We start from the raw sequence: 14,062 nt of genomic DNA, 5'->3' as shown, positions 1-14,062 counted from the left end.
GACTATGCAACAATTTTGGCATGTATGGAGTCCATTGAAGAAATAGGTTAGACACTGGTGTATCACCTAGGTGCACCGAAACCAACCAATGAAGAAGACTGTGGATCCATAGGGTGTAAGCAAGCAATTGGTGCAAAAAGGGGAGCATCAATCAACATTTCACAAGATCTTATTGGCAGCTCCCCAAACACTTCCAAGGCACACACAGGAAACATGCAAAGAGGTGCAAGTCGAGCTAGGAGGCGGTTGCCAATATGTGCGACAGAGAAGATGCGATGCCTTGACCTTTAGATCAAGGGACTCAAATGTTGATTGTTGCAAGAATTGTGGTCGCATCTTGTCATCATCTTCGGATGAGCCATAAACATAGCTTGAGTGGTTTTGCGGACCGGTGCATTTGGGTTTACAATGTTTAAAGTGGATTTATGAGTGCATTTGGGAGTATGTCATATGTTGATTTATGTTTATTTTTTAATTTTTTAGAGATACTACTTTAGTATTTTTTTTTATCTTTGGCTCGCCCGAAGGCTACAACTCACACGAAGTCATGTTTTATTAGCAATACATAGTCCATCAAGGGGTGTACAGAATGGTACAAGTGAGATACATGCACAAGATGACCTCTAGGAGATATGATGAGACTCGCACCACGTTCCATCATGTAGACATGCTACATTTTACCTTCTTCATCGTCGAAACCATCATTGTTGTCACCGTCACTTACAGGCACAAACCGCCCTTCACCGTCACCATCTGCGTTGTCGCCACTTACGAACACAAACTGCACTTTTTAGGTACCACATTCATGCTGGTGCGGGGAGACTCGAACCTCCAACCTAGCGGTTGGAGTGTCCCCCCATTACCATTACACCAACACATCACGGGTATGTTGATTTATGTTTTAAGTTTCATGTTTCAAGTATGTCATCCTTTGATTTAGGTTTACAGTGTTTAAAGTGGATTTACGTTCTCTATTTTAAGTTTTAAGTTTTTTAACTTTTAACTTTTATGTTTTAATATGATTATTTGTTTTAACATAAGTATGGTAAAGATCGTCGATTTTGAATAATTTAAGGTTGGATTTTGTGACCGTTTGATATGTTATTGTAAGTTTTAAGGGTAATGAACAAGCTTATTTGAAGATTTTGGTCGAAATGATACATTTGGTTGGGCGACCAATCGGTTGGGCGACTTGCAACAGTTAGAGTTGGGTGACCTCTGACAACTTTTTTTTTCGCGCGTTCTTCCTTATCGAAATCTGACGGTGTAGATCGCACGCGCCTTCCTCTAAGCGACCTACACCGTCTGTGGCCGCGATTCCCTCACCAACCCTCTTTATGATTTGATGCAGAATAGACACGAGCCACACCGATGTGTCTATTATGACACAATACATACACACACACACACACATACAATACATACACACATACAATACATATATGTATGTATAGCGCATATGTATAGTGTATACATACATGCACACATACATACAATACATATATGCACATATGTATACAGTATAGTGTATACATACATACATACATACATACATACATACATACATACCTATATATATGCATATACATACACTAAACCCCTGGAGCCAAAGCAGAAACAAAGCAAAGGAATGAGAGAGACAGAGACAGAGTCAGAGTCAGAGTCTGAGAAGAGCCTCGGCGAAGAGGATGGGAACCTCTCTTTTGAGGAAGGGGAAGGGGAAGTAGAGAAGAAACTCATTCGTGACCTGCAAGGTCTTCATCATGACACAGACGCAGAATCTTCTGGAAGGAAACCCATTGTTGTCATTGTTATGGGCATGGCAGGTATGTCGTTGCTTCCCTTTGAATGTATGAATGAGCGAATGAATGAAAAGGAGGGGAAACGAACGAACGAACGAAAGATAGATATGTATATTTGGTGATTATGAACATTTATGATACATCAAAATATGATCTGTGCTATGGGGCCAAGCCCATAATGAGGATTGAACTTGGGTTCTTTAAATTTTGTGTCTTTTGTTCGGTACGGTGTCAATCACCAATTTAACGGCCAGAGAAAGATGGACAGTGTGTTATTATTATCTTCTTTGGAGGTTGTTTATGATACCTGGGACCAGAGAGAGATAGAGATTGAGTGCCGAAATGAAAATCTTTGCAGATGTGGCTCACATCATCAAAACAGAGTGAATTTATTCTTGGCTTTGCTTTTATGTGGAACCTATCTGGATGATTCAAAAATGTAATGAAATTGTGCTATGCATGACTTAAACTGAGGCAGATGACTGCCGTGCATGCGTGAATTAGGATATTTCAGAGTATATGTTGATGGGATAACATGGAATTGCTCTATGTCTGGGAAAAGTGTAATTTCCTTGATAATCCGATAATCTCCCATTTAAAATGGGTGCCGATTTATATAGGCCACAGAGAGATACTACTCTGAGCATCCAATGGTTTTCGTATACCTTTCACAATAGTGCAGTTGTGTTTCAAATTCTGGAGAGATAGACAGATAGGTTATTAATGTCCACAGAAGACCATATACAATTCATGGGATGCGCGAAGCCAATCATGAGGATGGAACTTGGGTTCTCTCAATTCCATGACTTTGATACTATGGTGTAAACCACCTAGCCAACAACCAGAGAGCGACGAGCGAGAGCTTAATTATCTGAAGAGTGGTCTCAATAACAACAAATGAAAAAGGGATAAAAAAAACAAATTCACTTGTTCTATACAAATCTGTTGAACTTTCAATATAAAAAATTAGTGGTCTTGGAATCACAAATTCATTAAGTTGATTGTTATTGGATTCTGTTATTATTACCCAATGTTGACACAACCAGAAACAGTTATACACTTTGAAGTACACATTGCAACTATAATGGCTTGGATTTTATAATCAACAAACAGCAATAATTTTTTATAACCATCAGACCTTTTTTTTTTAAACTTTTTAAAATCAGTTACATTTTTATACATAGCTCTGTTGTAATTCATCTATTTTATGTGTTTCTGTTCTGTTTGAATATATATGCATTTATAGTCCATTCATGTGTTGTGGTCTATGAAAATAGTGTTATCAATAAGCTATCACCCAGCTGACGAGCATGCATGTACACAACATCAGGTCATAATAATTTTATCGGTGAAGAAAAACAAAGAATGTCATGAAGGTAACAAAAAGGGCAACGAAAGTAAGAACCGTAAAGTTTTGCAGGATGCAAATCATGTTTGTATGAGGATATGGCATGTAAACCTGAACTTAGTGTAAATTTCAACTACCTTTTTCGTTATCTTTTCTGAAATGGAAGTTCTAAAAAACAACCGTGATGATGAGATGGTTAAATTTTTGAGTAAAAGCACTGGTTAAATCGGTCAGCTAACAAAACCTTGTTAAATTTGAGATATCTGTGAATTACTAATGTTCATTGAATTCAGAAAGATTCATTACCTTCTGGGTTGATGATGTGGTGCTTTGGGTTTTAGATGGAATGAGGACACTATTAGTTAACATCGATTATCGATATATTTTTTGATATATACGTCTGTGTTTGTGCCAGTACTATATTTACATTTTCTTGCTATTGTTTACAGGGAGTGGGAAAACAACATTCCTTCACCGCCTTGTTGCTCACAGCCAGTCATTGGGCATTAAGGGATATGTTCTAAATCTTGATCCTGCAGTGCTGTCGCTGCCATTCACTGCCAACATCGATATCCGTGATACTGTTAACTACAAGAATGTCATGAAGGAATACAATCTAGGTCCAAATGGAGCCATTCTAACATCCTTGAATCTATTTGCCACCAAATTTGATGAAGTGAGTGGAATTACTGTATACTAAATATGAGACACTATATTATATGCTATATACAAATGGTAGAGATTCTGTAGTGAGAGATTGTTGAGAAAGGAGGGAGAGAAATTGTAGGTCGGAAAGTAGTTTGGGAATTGAGGTGTGTTTTGGGAATTTTGAAAATATGGAGTACTTTGGGAATCTTGTGAATAATTAGGGCTATTTTGGCATATTGATGTTACCTAGCCTGATTGAAGTATCAAACTTCCTTTTTTCAGGTCGTTGGACTTGTGGAGAAGAGAGCAAATGAGCTTGATTATGTGTTTGTAGATACGCCGGGACAAATTGAAATCTTTACATGGTCAGCTTCTGGTGCAATAATTACTGAGGCATTTGCTTCCACTTTTCCAACAATTATTACTTATATGGTGGACACTCCGCGTTCGACAAATCCTGTTACATTCATGAGCAACATGTTGTATGCGTGTAGTATACTCTACAAAACTCGCCTTCCTTTATTGCTAGTGTTCAATAAAATCGACGTTGCACAACATCAATTTGCTGTTGAGGTGGGTTCTATTATATATAAAATGCAACAAACTGTTCGCTCATCCAATTTGACATTGTGGGTTGTGCGAGGATTAGTCTTAGTCTCAGTTGTTTATTTGTTGAATTTCATGATGTTGGATTTTTTATTCTTTGTCTGCCATGAGGTTTGGCTTTGGTTCTTCATGTGTGCAATCTTGGTTACTCAGTGACTTTCATGATTAGTGACTGGGGTAAAAAGAAGTAATGAACCTCATGGTCTTACTAAAGATACAGGTTACGGGAATGTGTAAGCTTATGCAGCCCTAAAAATATAGAAGATTGGGCTAAATTTTGTAGTATGTGGCCAACTTATGTGTGGCAATTATTACCTTGTAGTTCTTTCTATTGTTTTGAATCTTTGAAATGGGTTTGCAGTGGATGAAAGACTTTGAAGCTTTTCAAGCAGCGGTAGATAGCGAGAAGTCGTATACATCAAGTTTGAGTAGGAGTTTATGTCTTGTTCTTGATGAGTTCTACCAGAATATGCGCAATGTCGGCGTGTCAGCTGTTACTGGCGCTGGGCTCAATGACTTCTTTAAAGGTGTTGATGCATGTGCAGATGACTACATGGATACATACAGGTTTTTTCCTCTTTTTTTATTTATTTCTTTTGCCTTTCTGCTTTTTTAGGTGAAGATTTCTCTCCTTACAATTTTCTTTTGTGACATTACAGAAAAGAACTGGACGCGAAGAGATTGGAGAAAGAGCGGAAGGAAGAAACTCAGAGGCAGGAGAACTTGGCTCGGCTTCGGAAAGACATTGAAGAATCGAAAGGGCAGAAGGTTGTGTTAAGCTCGGTGAAGGGTAAGGAAATAATGAAAGAACAAGAGGAAGAATACGAAGGTGTACACCAAAAAGATGACGATGGCGAAGAAGAAGAAGAAGAAGATGGTGATGATGACGACGACGATGAAGAATCTGATATTGAAGAAGATAGAGATTATTGAAGTGAAAAGTTGTAGCTCATTACTTATGTACCTTTCCTGGGCACGAGCCAAGTTTCTGGAAATGGGTTAAGTTTCAGACAGATGATTGATAAATATAATTAACCCACAGCAGCAAAATCTCAATGCATGTGCAAGTCAATGTATTCGGAGGGACTTAACAATGACACTACTGATTATAATGTAATGATTCACCCATTACCTAATGGAGAGTATGGATATAGGGCATTTCTAAAAGAAGAATATTTTTTCGTTAAGTTTTGGCTGCATTTTTTGGTAGATGTAATGTGGAAGAAAAAGATCAAATAGCAGTTATTACTAGTAGTTGGATTTTTTTTTGTGTTATTTCTATAACACAAAATACAAGAGACAAATAGATGTGTATTTCTTGGGGAGTCCTGTTTTATCTCTGTAGTTTATAATATTTGAACTGACGTAATGATCTATTCAAATATATTTCCATGTATTTAACTCATTCTAGTTTTATAAAACATGGGAGGTTTCGGGAAAAACTCCGAATTGTCCTTTATATGTGTTTCTTGTTATTTTTACCTGAATGTTGTCAAATGAATGTACCTGTGCATCCTGGTGTTTTTTCCTATGCTTCAAGTAATTGCTTCGATTTAATTTGATCAATTGCATTAAACTTTCATTTAAGTTGAGTCGCTCATGAAATGTTGGGTGATTAGTGATCAATTGTTTTCCCTAATTTGTAATGCAAGTCCAAAGTTTTAGGCAATTAGTAATTATTAATCTAACTGATAATTTGGGTTCATTGATCTCGTCTTAATTATTAACTTGTGGGTTCATTCATTTGGTAGTTATCCTTGTGGAATTTGTAGTGACTATCTCTGAAATACTTGGGAACACAAGATGTAAGGGCACCTTGGGAAAGACTTAGAAACATAAGGATATCAAGAGCATTAACCAATCAGAATTTTGCTTTCAGTTTTTTATTTTACTTCTTATACTAATCTGAATATAAAGCCTTAAGGGTTAGAGCCACCATTTTATCCAATTGTTTATGAAGACTTTCATAATTCTATTAAAATTGTAGTGCTGTTATTGCGTACACTCTTTTCCATTTGTATAACTCAACTTATTTGTATTGTAAAGCGGTCCTGATATCTTGTTATGGTATAGATTATTGGTCATTATTTTCCCTAAGGAGAGACAAGATTACAATGAGGAATGGTTATAAATCTCAAGGCTCTTGCTTCCCCATCACACTTTTCAATTCCCTATGTTTCGACAAGTTGCCTCTATGTATGTAAATGGTAAGGCTATCAATTTCTTCGATAACTTGTCTCTATCTATCTAAGTGTAAATGCCATCAATTTCTTCGAATACTTGTAAGTGATCATGTTATCGATTTTGTTGAGGTTATGGAAAGGGGAAATTAGGGATGGGGAGGTGGGGTATTGTTTTTGAAGAATTCCATGAAGAAGTGAGGGGTGGGGTATGCTTGGGTTTTCCTGAAAACGAAGTAACTGGGTCCTCCGAGAGAGAACAACATAGAGACTCAGAGAGCTTCTTTGTCAGAAAAGTCCAGAGGCCTGAGAGCTCAAGAAGCCCCAATCGAAATTTTTTGAACTGCAGCTTGAAAAAAACCAAAGATATGTTGCATTTCTCTATTGTCCGATACTGGCTTTAATCTTATCGGTTCATCCTTCCATTAACTCATGAAAAGGCATCATTGGTGTTAAAAAACTGCATTGAAGGTTTGTCGAATTTCCCAGTTTGTAATTCATAATTTCAAGGTTGCTTGTGTCGATCCGAATGATCCACTCAGGGAAGGGATTCATGGAGCCGTTATTGTGAGGGTTTTACATTTAATGTATTTTTCAGCATCTGATTCCTTGTAATGCATACCTTGTAAAGCCTATTGATTAAACAATGTAAGACATTCCACGGGTACAAATAAATACTAATCATTGGTTGTAAGGAAAATTGTGGCATTTTCTTAGGTTTTTATTCATTTTTTCTTGTTGATACAATAAGTCCATCGCTTAACACATGAAGGACATTCTATGGGTGCAAAGGGATACTAATGAACCCATATTCAATGTATATTTGTGGCATTTTCTTGCAATAAATGCTTGATTTAGGTTTTTTTTCTTGATGATATACTCGCTCCATTGGAAAACTCATGAAAGTCATCCAATAGTTGCAGCAAAGGGATACTAATGATTCACGTTTAATGGAAATCTGTGGCATTTCCTTATGTAAAATGTATTAACTTGATTTGATGGGTCCATAGTCAAACTTACAGTGAGGAAGTCAATGAGTTCAAGGATACTGTTGATTTTGGGAATTGGCTTCTATCAATAATACATACTTTCAAGGTCATCTTATTGATATGATCGGTTCATGGAAAGGGAGTGATGTTGCAAGGATACTGAGTATAAGGGAAGGTTCTCTGCGGCTCCGATCATCTTTCGAGAGTATTGCACACATCTTGTATGTATGCAACAAAGAAAGATATTCATCATCAAACTTGTTGAGGGTGCACGCCTACATGCACAAAACAGGGATTGATGTTTATGCGATTTCATTGCAGAATCATCTTCTTTGTATCCATGATAGAGTGGATGGTGTTCATCTTGGTTTCCACAGATCCATATTTGACAATGAGGGTTCTTCGAGTGCCCTCATATTTGAGTACATCAAATCTGGCAAGATAGAACTTGCCTATGCAATGTATGAGAAATTGTTCAAGGATAATCCTACGGAGTCCACTACCTTGGTGTTGCTTAATGCATGTGCCAAGTTTAAAGAAATTGGAATAGGAAGCCAATTACATAGGATTGTTGATAGAGCTGGGTTGCTCAAGACTAGCCATTTTGTTGGCAGTGCTTTGGTCGATATGTATACTAAATGTGGCTCAATTTCTAAAGCACAGGGAGTGTTTGATGAACTTCCAATTCGAGATGTTGTGTCTTGGACGACTTTGATAGGAGGATATGCCGAACATAGGCGTGGTAAGGACGCACTATGTTGCTTTGAGCAAATGCAACTCGAAGGTGTTCTTCCTGATCACGTCACATTCCTTTGCACCTTGAAAGCGTGTGTTGTCTTAGGATCTATATACAAGGGAATAGAAATACATGCTGACCTTGAAAGGCAGGGAGTTGTGGAGAAGTATGTTGTGTTAAGGAGTGCTTTGGTGGACATGTATCTGAAGTGTGGATTGCTTACAAAGGCACAGGAAATGTTTGATAAGTTTCCAAGTAAAGACGTTGTTGCATGGAATGCATTAATTTCGGGCTATGTTAAATGTGGATGTGGTGAGAAGGCACTGAAATGTTTTGTGAAGATGCAAGGTCAGGGTGTCTCCCCTAATATTGTCACATTTGTTTCAGTTCTAAAAGCCTGTGGCAGTACAAGAAATGCAAGAAAAGGCGTAGAAATTCATGGTGAGATCCATCGATATCGATTGCTGGAAACAAATATTTTTGTGGGGGCTGTATTGGTTGAAATGTATGCAAAGTGTGGCTTGCTTCCGAATGCCCGAGATGTGTTTGATAATCTTCCGATTCGGAATGTTGTCACATGGACCACAATCATTGGAGGGCATGTAGAACATGGGTATGGTAAAGAAGCGCTAAACTTTTTTGAAGAAATGAAAGTTGAAAGAGTATCCCCGAATGCTATCACATATGTTTACAGCTTGAAAGCTTGTGGAATTATAGGGTCACTAGAGAAGGGCTGTGAATTACATGCTGAAATTGAAAGCCAGAGTTTGTTGAAGTCAAACTTATTTATTGGCAGCAGCTTGTTAGATATGTATGTCAAATGTGGGTCTCTTGAAAAAGCACATAAATTATTTGATGGAATTCTAATTAAAGATGTAGTCTTGTGGAATGCACTGATTGGAGGATATGCAGAGCATGGATACGGTAAAGAAGCACTGAAGTGTTTAGAACAAATGCAGGTCATGGGTGTGTCTCCGAATGCTGTAACGCTTCTATGCAGCTTGAAGGCTTGTGGTAGCGTAGGAGACATAGATAAGGGTAAAGATCTACATGATGAAATTAGAAGACAGGGCTTGCTAGAAACAAATAGTTTGTTTGGTAGTGCCTTGGTTGACATGTATGCTAAATGTGGCATGCTTGGAAAGGCAAAAGAAATTTTCAATAAGATTCCAGTCCAAGATGTAGTCCCTTGGAATGCACTCATTGCAGGATACACTGATCATGGATTCCATGAGGATGCTTTGAAATGTTTTAAGGAGATGCAATGGAAAGGGGTTTGTCCAGATGCTATCACGCTGATTTGCTGCTTGAAAGCTTGTGGTAGCATAGGAGCCCTGGAAAACGTTCAGGAACTGTATGATGAGATTGAAAGGCAAGGGTTGGTTAGGGATCCCATTGTCAGCAATACCCTTGTGGATACCTACATTAAATGTGGGTTATTTGACATGGCAGGAAAAGTCTTTGCTAAGCTCAAAATCCAAGATGTGGTGTCATGGACTATGCTAATTGCGGGATACACTGAACAAGGCTACAATAAGAAAGCTCTCGAGCTTTTTGAACTGATGCAACATGAGGGTGTGTCCCCAAATGCTATTACACTTGCTTGTAGCTTGAAAGCTTGTGGGTATACAGGAGCTATGGACAAGGTCAAGGAGATACATACAGAGATAAAGAAGCAGGCATTATTAGAAAAAGACCCCGTTGTGGGGAACACATTGGTTGATATGTATGCCAAACACGGCTTCCTGTCGGCTGCCCAGGAGGTATTTGACATCCTTCCAAGCCGAGACATAGCTGCATGGACTGCATTGATATCAGGATATGTTCAAGCTGGGCATGGTAAAGAAGCACTGAAATGCTTTGAACAAATGCAGTTTGAGGGGGTTTTCGCAGATGCGCTCACATACATATGTGGGTTAAAGGCTTGTGGCATGATGGGTGCCTTAGATAAGGGTGAAGAAGTGCATGCTGAGATTGAGAGGCATGGATTTTTGGTAGATGATCTTGTTGTTGGGAACACATTGGTTGACATGTACGCAAAATGTGGCGCCCTTGGAAAAGCTCAACAAGTATTTGGCAAGCTTCATGTCCGCAATGTAGTATCATGGACAACACTAATGGCCGGGTATGTGCATCATGGAGAGAGTGAGAATGTTTTCCAAATCTTTGAGATGATGCTGGAAGAAGGCATTCGACCAGATCCGATATCCTTCGTGGTGGTTCTTAGTGCGTGTAGTCGACAAGGTCTATTCCAAAAGACCCAGACATACTTTGAGAGCATGAGTAAAATGTATGGCATTGTCCCAGCATTAGAGCACCACACTTGCATGATTGATCTTCTCAGCCGTATGGGTCGACTAGGTGAGGCTTTCGCAATGGTTAAGAAGATACCATTGAATAATGACAAGGACGCCACGATTTGGCAACCTGTGTTAAGCGCTTCTGCAATGGTGGGAAATTTGGAGTTTGGGAAACTGGCGTTTGAACGTGTGTTCCAATGATGATTCTTTAGCTTATTTTTCTGACACTTATTTTTCTCTTTTGTCCGATGGGCAAGTTACGGAGACACAATGAAGAAAAATCTCTTCAGTTATTGCCTATGGCATTAATACGAGTAAGATTCGTGAGAGTTGTGATTGCCTCATTGACTCATCTGAAGTGATCATACATATACACGCGTGATGCCTGATGTGCGCATGAAAGAGGAAATATCCTTTCATGAGGGGGTTCGTTGCACACAGAGATTAAATTGGATGCGCTATATATGTGGATGTGTTGAAGTAGAAACTGGTAGCATTTTGGTACTCCCTCCCAACAAGTTGCAACACAAGTTAGTATACTTATCCATGTATATCAATAATCATTGAGGCCAACATTGTCGGACCTTTACAAGGCTTTGTTATAAGGAAGACATTGAATCATATGAAAACAATACTTGTGTGTACTATACATGAATGAGACCACATATCATTGTTAATTGTGTCCTCTTTGGTATAGTACTATCAATTTTCTCTTGAATTGTGTTCTAAGCAGCAAGAGAGATATACTAATAAGGCTCATAGAAACAGGTGATCTATGATCTCCTTAGGTTTTCTCTTCTTTTGATGGAAGCGAACTTTTTGTATTTTGGGCCCAATATATATTCCAAACACCGTGCTTTTCATAGTTCTCGGAGAGATTTCGTTTCCTCTAGATGTCACGTTACTTTTGAGTAAACACCAAGTTAATTCTTTTGGTAAAGAATCCTTCAGATCACTTAGCATTACTCCAAATAATCTCTAAAGGTAGTTAAGTGCTCTAATGACCGGTATGTGGATCTTAATATCAAAACTAGCTATGGTATGTTATACTATCATTCAGTTAAACTTTTGAACTTGATCAAACAGTGGCTTAATTCTTTTGAACAAAAAAAGCTTTAACTCTATTGTTAGGCCCAATCACACAACGTACATGCAATTGTTCATTTCTTTGCCATAAATCATTGGTGTGTTGTCAATGGTCATAGATGTACAATGTACATGCAATGAGTTACATATTTTTTACCATTTTCATCAGCAATTTATAGCCAATGTACTCAGCTCTATGAAGATTGCTTAGGATCCAAACTTCTACTCAGTTTGGAAAAGAACTTTGCATGACTCATGAGTTAAGTTTTTTGTTGTATTGGCTAATAACTCAAAATGGACAAATGGTATTCAAACTTCGCAAAGGTTTTGTACAATAATTTAGGCATGGGTTTGTGAGACTAAGAGTTTTGTTTACTCATGCCCATTGACTATAATGCAAGAGGCAGAAGGATGAGACATGAGATGAGTGCCACTACACCATATGCTAGTTCATTGTGTATATTCAAGCACGATGCGAAGCTGTTTTTGATTCCATAATTGCTAGGGGGGCTGGGTGGGGACGGCGAGCTAGGGTTTGGACTTGGGGCCGAGGGAGGAGGTGTTTGTAAACTAGGGGGCAAACCTTCACCTTGTGTGACATTGATGGCGAGTTTCATACCATCTTCCAAACAAAATATACTGTTGTTGGTACTGCAAAAGAAATAGGTAGGCCCAGTTTGCACTAATGGAATCTCGGATAATGTCGACACACCCGCTTCACTCCATACTTGGAAATCATCATCACTTGCATTGAAATAGTCGCACTGGTCGTATTTGGTGAAATTGTAGGTGAGGATCACATCGTAATCCGTCGCATAATTGAAGACTGCAATGAGATCAATCAGGGTTAGAAGCTAGATCTAGGTTTCAAATTAGATTATTATGGAAATGAAGAAATGCTGGTTTCCGAAAGCCTCCACTATTTTTCCGAATTAGGCTTCTCAAAACAATGAATGAACCAACGAGAACCAAACTGCATATATATTTTTGGGCACTATTAGTTTTAAGGAAGTATTTACAAACCCACATAGTTTGTGAATCATGACTAACAGTTAAAAAGGGAATTCATCAAAATTGGCCTATAAGATGTCCACAACTTCCCCTGAAATATCCCTCTGGTTCTCCCGAGATTCTCATAGATCTATCTATCTATCTCCGATTTCTCAATTTCGAAGACTTCTTCTTGTCTAGAAATTGCAAAGAGACCATGGAGAAACTCTAAACATTGAAAAGGGTAGAGAGATGGATTTTTAGTGTTATTGTCGTAGGAAGTCAAATATGGTGCGACATGAGCATTCGAGAGAGATTGAATCGATCACCGGAGGAGACGATCAAAGGTCATTCATGCAGTTTCTAACTCCCACATTCCACAAGTGGCATGTAGTAAAGTAGATCATACATATAGAGATAATTGAGCAATCCGGTTCATGGATTAAAATTTTTTTTGCTTACCATTTTCGGCATTAGACCTAGTAATCGACCATTTCTAGCGGCATATTTCTCGGGAATTGCGGGTATATGCCGGGGGAATTTCTCTTATTAAAGTGTTTCCGCGCATATTGTTTAATGCAGAGATACACTGCTAATCTCGCGAAAATGATTTACTTGTTTTTTGTTCATATAGGGGGAGGAATAAATGGAGAGATCTGTGATGCTATACAAAACCAGAGGACCAAAAACTGAACATTTGAAGGATTCCATAGCCATATCAAAAATCAATGGAGAGAGACCCAAATTAAAAAGGGTTCATAGGTATAAATAATGAGGGGATCCCATCATATAAAAATGAATGCACACATTTATGTAACATAAAATGTGGACTTAACTGAGGTAATCTCCAAGGGTGAAATTCTTTCCCTCGGCCCAAGTGGTGTAGTTCTCTACGGGCCGAGGCCTCCAACCTTGGGTGTCCCCGACCGTGAAATTCTCATACGCATCGGCTCGATTCGTCAATGTTTGTAAGACAAGAAGAAGAATGGTGAGAACGAGAATCGAGTGATGGAGAGCCTCCATCATATGATCTTTTCTTCTACACAACACACATGGTGCCAATGACCATACTCCCCTCTCCATTCTTTATAGAACATAAAGGGGAAGGAAAACAAGACATCTTTTATTTGGTCTACCCAAAGACCATTTAGGTTGTAGACCAACAACATGGTTCCAGGTGTCATCCTACATGGTTATGGGCCATGGTAATGTATGTGGCCCCCCTTACCTTTTCCATTGTATGTAAAGGCCTAATGTTTGTATCCCTTTTTTCTTTTCTCTTCTTTCTCTGTTTTTGGTAGCACCCCCACCATGAGTCACAAGTATAAAGTAGAGAACATGTATCCTTCGTGAGGCTGGAGTGTCCATATCTCTTTA

General features: G+C 38.5%; 3 protein-coding genes across 3 annotated transcripts; 2 read left to right on the top strand and 1 right to left on the bottom strand.

Annotated features, from left to right (window-relative positions):
- Positions 1-1,594: 1,594 nt before the first annotated feature.
- Positions 1,595-5,825, top strand: QQT2 (P-loop containing nucleoside triphosphate hydrolases superfamily protein). Its single transcript, XM_087327762.1, has 5 exons — positions 1,595-1,826; positions 3,600-3,826; positions 4,081-4,371; positions 4,766-4,971; positions 5,064-5,825. The coding sequence occupies exons 1-5, from the start codon at positions 1,631-1,633 to the stop codon at positions 5,335-5,337; spliced, it is 1,194 nt and encodes a 397-aa protein (XP_087183888.1). The 5' UTR covers positions 1,595-1,630; the 3' UTR covers positions 5,338-5,825.
- Positions 5,826-6,831: 1,006 nt separating this feature from the next.
- On the top strand, positions 6,832-11,487 carry LOC147857649 (pentatricopeptide repeat-containing protein At3g09040, mitochondrial-like). Its single transcript, XM_087326944.1, has one exon. The coding sequence runs from the start codon at positions 7,694-7,696 to the stop codon at positions 10,808-10,810; it is 3,117 nt and encodes a 1,038-aa protein (XP_087183070.1). The 5' UTR covers positions 6,832-7,693; the 3' UTR covers positions 10,811-11,487.
- Positions 11,488-11,751: 264 nt separating this feature from the next.
- Positions 11,752-13,789, bottom strand: ENODL18 (early nodulin-like protein 18). The gene is made up of 2 exons (XM_087326945.1): positions 13,522-13,789; positions 11,752-12,521 (listed from the first exon to the last, which is right to left on the bottom strand). The coding sequence occupies exons 1-2, from the start codon at positions 13,766-13,768 to the stop codon at positions 12,085-12,087; spliced, it is 684 nt and encodes a 227-aa protein (XP_087183071.1). The 5' UTR covers positions 13,769-13,789; the 3' UTR covers positions 11,752-12,084.
- Between the last annotated feature and the right edge of the window lie 273 nt (positions 13,790-14,062).

The sequence above is a fragment of the Azolla caroliniana genome, unplaced genomic scaffold (genome assembly GCF_043228905.1).
Source record: "Azolla caroliniana isolate FFs.n. ecotype wild unplaced genomic scaffold, voAzoCaro1.0.p SCAF_11, whole genome shotgun sequence".
Taxonomy (NCBI): Eukaryota; Viridiplantae; Streptophyta; class Polypodiopsida; order Salviniales; family Salviniaceae; genus Azolla; species Azolla caroliniana.
The sequence above is the reverse complement of the archived record's forward strand: the minus strand, read 5'-3'. Positions and strand labels throughout refer to the sequence as shown.

What these genes read in the sequence shown, in the direction of transcription:
- LOC147857649 (XM_087326944.1), top strand. Translation starts at nt 7,694, where the DNA reads ATGATCGGTTCATGGAAAGGGAGTGATGTTGCAAGGATACTGAGTATA.
- ENODL18 (XM_087326945.1), bottom strand. Translation starts at nt 13,768, where the DNA reads ATGGAGAGGGGAGTATGGTCATTGGCACCATGTGTGTTGTGTAGAAGA. An exon ending in CACCCTTGGAGATTACCTCA is followed by an intron (nt 12,522 to 13,521) that starts GTTAAGTCCACA and finishes ATCTCATTGCAG; the next exon opens with TCTTCAATTATGCGACGGAT.
- QQT2 (XM_087327762.1), top strand. Translation starts at nt 1,631, where the DNA reads ATGAGAGAGACAGAGACAGAGTCAGAGTCAGAGTCTGAGAAGAGCCTC. An exon ending in AACATCAATTTGCTGTTGAG is followed by an intron (nt 4,372 to 4,765) that starts GTGGGTTCTATT and finishes ATGGGTTTGCAG; the next exon opens with TGGATGAAAGACTTTGAAGC. An exon ending in GACTACATGGATACATACAG is followed by an intron (nt 4,972 to 5,063) that starts GTTTTTTCCTCT and finishes GTGACATTACAG; the next exon opens with AAAAGAACTGGACGCGAAGA.